The sequence below is a fragment of the Mus caroli genome, chromosome 17 (genome assembly GCF_900094665.2).
Source record: "Mus caroli chromosome 17, CAROLI_EIJ_v1.1, whole genome shotgun sequence".
NCBI classification, from domain to species: Eukaryota; Metazoa; Chordata; class Mammalia; order Rodentia; family Muridae; genus Mus; species Mus caroli.
In genome coordinates, this window is record NC_034586.1 from 34,894,575 (window position 1) to 34,900,836 (window position 6,262).

General features: G+C 37.3%; 1 protein-coding gene across 1 annotated transcript in view; it reads left to right on the forward strand.

The window, feature by feature from the left end:
• LOC110312240 (zinc finger protein 431-like) overlaps window positions 1-3,020 on the forward strand; it is a 7,945-nt gene extending 4,925 nt beyond the window's left edge. The window contains 4 exon segments of the mRNA XM_021185779.1: window positions 185-280; window positions 1,201-1,585; window positions 2,104-2,470; window positions 2,931-3,020. Of these exon segments, the coding sequence (XP_021041438.1) occupies window positions 185-280; window positions 1,201-1,585; window positions 2,104-2,470; window positions 2,931-3,020 (938 nt within the window).
• Window positions 3,021-6,262: the final 3,242 nt, after the last annotated feature.

Sequence of the window (6,262 nt, forward strand, 5' to 3'; positions counted from 1 at the left end):
TGTCCCTGGCACAGTCCTTAGTTGGGAGGGGTAGGACTGGGTTCGTTCCAGGAAACCCTTATCTCAGAAATGTCCCCGGAACAGTTTTCATTTGAGAGGGGGTCTGACTCTGGTGTGAGAGTTCAGAATGTACTCTGGGGTGAGAGTTCTGGTGGTCAGTAATTTTCCTCTTTCATTGGTAAAGCCTTTGTATATCATAGTGATCTCCAAATACATAAAAGAGCACATACCGGAGAAAAACTGTATGAATGTAATCAGTGCAATCAAGCCTTTGTACATCAGAATTGCTTCCTCCTATATAAAAGAACACAAACTGGAGAGAAACTCCATGAATGTTAATGTAGTAAAGTGTTTCTAAGTCAGAGTCATCTAGAACATAAAATACAAAAACCAAAAAAACCCATACATACCAGGGAGAAACTTTATAACTAGTGTGGCAAAATCTTTGCATGTCATTATCATCTTTGGAGGCATGAATGAATTCATACTAGAAGAAACTATGAATGTATTTAATATGGTGAACTTTTACACAATTGTATACTTATCATCATGAAAGAATTCAAACTAGAGAGAAATTCTATGAATATGAGCAATGTGCTAAGGCCTTTGTGTTATGGTCCACTGAGATTCAACACTACTCGAGCACCAAGTCAATGCAAATGACAAGAACTTATTTCAATTAAGTTACTACTGACTGATCAGGGCGCAGCTCAAACTCAGGAGCTGAAGTGTGCCATAAACACTCCTATCCCTGAGCCAGAATATTAAAAAAAAAAAAACAAAAACAAAAAGCAAAACCCTTTTACCTTGAAAAAAAATCTGTGCCAAGTTATATATACATACATTTGTTATCAATCAGGATTTAGGGATAGGGTCTGTCCTTATGTAGCTTATCTATGCCAACTGATGCAGAATGTAGGTTTTATAGTCTAACCAATAATATCCATTAGTTCTTTTGTATGAGGAACAGTTATGTTTTGAGGAGCAAAATACAAATAACATAAGCTGTGATTAGGAAGAGTCATGTTTAGGGAACAAAAGATTAAAAAAAGGGAAGTATTTTTATCTGGTCTGGTATTTGGAAGTCCCCATCTCCCCTAGAGCCTGGAGAGATAAGTTTAGGTTGACCCTATGATGAAATGGAGGCTGATAAAATATCTAGGACAAGTTTCTTTTGATTCTTCCTAATGTTTGCATATTATAATCATCTTCAATGACATAAAAGGTTATATATTGGAGAAAAACCCTATAAATGTAATCAATATCATAAACCTTCTTCACCACATAGTTACCTACTAATACATAAAAGAACACACAGTTGTGAGAAACCCTATGAATATAACCAGTGTGGTAAAGCCTTTTCACAACACAGTCATCTAATCCAGAAAAGAATACACACAGAGCTGCCACCCAGCAGGAGCAACATGCGTGTGCAGCATGCTTTTTGCCATGATTGTGTACTGGGTCCACCTGGCTTAAGCAGAAGGGAGCTAATCCAGCGTGTGGTCACAGCCAATGCAGTCTGCCCTATCCACAAAGTCCATTTGAACCTCAACTACCTGAGTCAGATATTGAACAACAAAAAGTAGAGAGTCTGCATGGTACATTTGAGGAACTCAAGGATGTTGGACAACAGAAGCACTCTAGAAGAGAGAGCTCATCAAAGACTTGAGGAAGAGATGCTGAATGCCCTGACAGATCTTTGAAGACCTTGCAGACAAGCCTTATACCCTAGAGGACTATGATGTCTCCTTTGAGAGTGGCATGCTCACCATTAAGCTGAGCGGAGATCTAGGGAACTACACAGTCAACAAGCAGAGCCCAAAGAAGTAAATTTGGTTGTCTTCTCCCTTCAGTGGCCCCAAGCACTATGACTGAACTTGGAAGAATTGGGTGTACACCCATGACAGTGTGTCTGCATAAGCTGCCGGCCAGGGAGCTGACTGAAGCATTAAGCACCAAAATAGACTTGTCTTCATTGGCCTATTCTGGAAAATGCACTTGAATGCCTGCCAAGTTCAAAGACATGAAAAACATCAGGAGAAGACCCAGCCTCCTTCTGTAATTGATTGTCTGGTTTGCCATTCCTGCTTCTGAGGATAGTCACACTGTATGTGACTGCTGTGAAAAAGTGTGTTACCTCGCCCTCTCCCCAAAAATGCACACTGGAGAGAAACCCTACGCATGTAACCAGTGTGTTAAAGACTTTGCTTTTCTTCGTGGTCTCCAAATACATAAAAGAATGCATACTGTTTACAAACCTTACAAATTTAGTCAATGTGATAAAGCCTTTTCACAACACACATATCTATTAATACATGAAAAAACACATACTGAAGATGTATGTCTACACACAAGCAATGTGGAAAAGCCTTTGCATGCAGCAGTAGTCATTGAAATTATGAGAAAAAGCCATACTGCAGAGAAACACCATGAATGTAGTCAGTGTGGTAAAGGTTTGCACTTCATGGTAACTTTATACAGGAGTGAAAAAAAAAACTTTATTGTATAACCAGTTTGTTAAAGACTGTGTATATCACAATAGTCTTTGAAAACCTGAGAGAACTTATACTAAATGTCATCTATCAATACAATGGATTTGGTAAGATCTTTAGTCAACAGTTATTTTCACTTACACAAAATGATTCTGGGATCAGCATCTGACAAGTGTCTACAATCTATTCAAGCATTATGATGTTCCTCCTCATTTTGTTTCTACTTGCAAGCTTATATGGACAAAAGCCCTGTAAATTTAATGAATAAGGTAACCCTTTTATTTATTTCTTTATTTTTAACCCTTTTATATGTCACAATTCTCTTCAATTTTATGAAAATTTTCATCTCGGTGTTTTTTAGTGCCTTATCTTTTGCTGTAAAATAAAACATCAAAATCAAGTTATGAAGCATTTGTATTTGTCTTATGTTTCCAGAGGGATATGGGATCAGGGTTACAATGGCAATGCAACAAGTATCACATGGCAGCTAAAACAGGAAGTTCAGAGCTCATATCAGCAAGCTGAAGCATGAAGCAAGGAGTGGGAACTAGAAATGATGTGTGGATGTAAACTCCCAAGCCCATCCTCAGTGGCATATTTCCTTCAGCAGGGCAGTATTTCTTAAATTTCTCCAAAGGAAACTACCAATGGAGGACTGATTTTTCTGACTTGAAGCTTTCTTGCTTTCTGTCTCTTATGTGAACCAATATGTGACGAAGAAACACTCAGTAGGTAAGCTTTCAGGAGCCTGAACACCTGAGTTACTGGAATGAATCCTTACAAAAGAAGAACATCATGTGATGTCAGTGTGTCTCCTGTGTATGTATGCATTAATGCTGGTCTCCAGGAATGTTAAATCCTTTGATCTCTTTGTAGCTTCCTACAAAGGAGGCTATTAAAGGAAGCTGTTAGAAACCTGACCTTGGTCAAGGGGATGGATTATCATAACAACTCAGCCACATCTCTAGCCTTGTAATTTTTTTGTTTTGTTTTGTTTTGTTTGTTCGGTTTAGTATTTTTGTTTGTTTGTTTTAGTATTGTTTTTTTGTTTTTTTGTTTTTTTGAGACAGGGTTTCTCTGTATAGCCCTGGCTGTCCTGGAGCTCACTCTATAGACCAGGCTGGCCTCGAACACAGAAATCTGCCTGCCTCTGCTACCCAAGTGCTGGGATTAAAGACATGCACCACCACTACCCGGCACCTTGTAAATATTTTAAAGACCCTATGTCTTCATGATGTCAGGACATAGGAAAGAACTCATACAAGAGAAAACCCCTATTCGTTTAAACAATTTGATACAGGCTTTAGGCATCATAGTTGTATTCAATATCAAGAAAAAACACAAATATGTTTTAAAACTTTTCATCTTAGCATTGAAGAAAGTAAATCATTTACCATGTTCATTCAAGTATAATGGAAGAGATCTCTGATTCTTGTCCACTTCTGCATGGCCATGGAAGGGACAGCATAACATGGTTCCCACCCTTGGAGCAGAGCTAGCAAGTGTTGACAATTGCTATGGACCTAGGTCTTGTTTGTTTAATGATGTACATAATTTACTTTATGTTTCTCCTTTTGGAAATATTTTCCCTCCCAAGGTTATTGGGTAATGTTCCTCCTGCGAAGGTTATTGACTCCATGATAATTAGAAACTGCATGACTCCCAGAGTCAAGGGTGTGTATATTTTCCTCAGCAAAAATGCTAAATGCTGTAACCTTCAGGACAACCCTTAAGGATATGGGAAAGAAATTTGAAAACATGAATTCAAAAATATATAATTTCATAACTATGAAAAATATACAGATGCAATGTGAATTATATGGGGGCCTTCATAGACCTAAATTAACAAAGCCAGCTGCAATAATAAGTGAGCTTTTCAGAAAGATACAAAAGAAAGGAGATTCCTGAGTTTAAGGTAAGCCTGGAACAGAGGTTAGGCATAGGTGTGGTGGAGATGGTAATTTCAGGGTGGGATCTCATGCAGATAGTTAATTGTCTTTGTTTTCAAAGTTATGCAGATCTGTGAATTTAATTGCTATGTTAAAAAATGCACTTGCTGCTTTTTCTAAGAATCAAGAGGCTAAGGTCAGAAAATGGTGATTTGTGGGATAATCAAAAGGGAATCTGGGGTGAACTATTGAGTTAATATGCAAATAAAAGACTGATTTGGTTTGCAAGAACTGAGTTATCTGGTGATCTTCACAAAACTCTCTAAAGCAAAACACATGGATGGCTATACCCTTCTACCCATGATTGACTTTCATTTTGAAGCCCTGCCTCTTAAGGGAATTATCTAGAAATGCCAGATATGCCAGATATATAACAGCAATGAGGTTTATTTAAGGAAAAATAATTCTGGTGTGTGTGTGTGTGTGTGTGTGTGTGTGTGTAATGTTATGGCTTTTTAGTGCTGTGACACATATCTGCAGACTGGAAGAGAGGTTTGTGGGGTTCATTTGGATATTATATGATGATCAGTAAAAGGTTGCTATCTTTGGACAAGAAAGAGAGTTCCCAGTGAGCTATCTAGCTCATTAATGCTCGAATAATTTTAGTTGAAACATTACTTCAGTAAAATATTGTCTTTTCAGAATGTAAACATTGTCATCTAAGAATGGAGAAAACAAGACAATTTGAATAATAAATCCTATTTTCAAATAAAAATGCTATCTTTTGAACGGAATGTGTTTGTTTATTGTTAAGAGTAAACACTTGTTCATAACAACTGCTCAGAATCACACGTGAATGGCTGAGAATTGTCACAGTGGGTAAAGTTGGTTGTTTCTAAGCCTGATGACCTTAGTTTAAGTCTGGGAGACCCATATCACTTGTACAGACTTTTCAGATTATAACACTTGGCCTGTACCATATGCACACTCACACACTACCACATACAAAAAGTAATTTTTAAACCCAAAAATGGGTCAGTGAGATCACTTAAACCAAATCACTCCCTGGGATTCATTTGTAGAACTCACAAAGGAGAATTAGATAATAGAAACCAATAAATTTACATTTACCTGACATGTGCATACCATGGCACAGGTGTATACCCACAAATACAGTTCAAATATTTTTAAATGGATAAGATTAGCAAAGCAAAGTAATAACCCAATTAGTGAGAATACAAGAGTAGATTTGCCAGTTTAAATGATTATTGTAAAATTTCAAGAAGTATTGCTGTTCATCAAAACAATGAAGGTTTCTTTGTGAATTTTATTTCATCTTTTCATTCTCCTGTTCAAAAGATAGATCATTTTAAATATACATCTCAGCTGGCTTTAGGGGTGTGTTTCTGTAGTCCCAACACTTGAGAGACAGCCCTGGCTATGTCTCAAAAGGATTAAATAAATGAATAGTATATCTTAATTTATGATAATTTTTCTAATTTGAATGGACTCTGACTGGCTCAAAAGGAACCTTTTGTTATCTTTAGTCACATAAGAGAACTGTCTAACAGTAATAATAAGCAGCATGGAAAGTCCATTTACAGAGGCTTATAAAACTATTGAATCCTTCAACAAAGGTCTAGCAGGGAGTTCGTCATCTTCAAATGATAGAGGACAGAATAGTAATGGAATATCTTCATCCTTTGCATTATAAGCACATGTATAAGAACTGTAGATTTAGTTGTAATGCTCCGATGGCATACCCAAGTTTGGTTCCTAGCACCCACATCAGATGGTGCAGAACTGCCTGTATTCTCAGTTCTAGGACATCTTAGGCATTCTTCAGGCCTCCTAGAGCACCAGTTATGCAAATGGTGA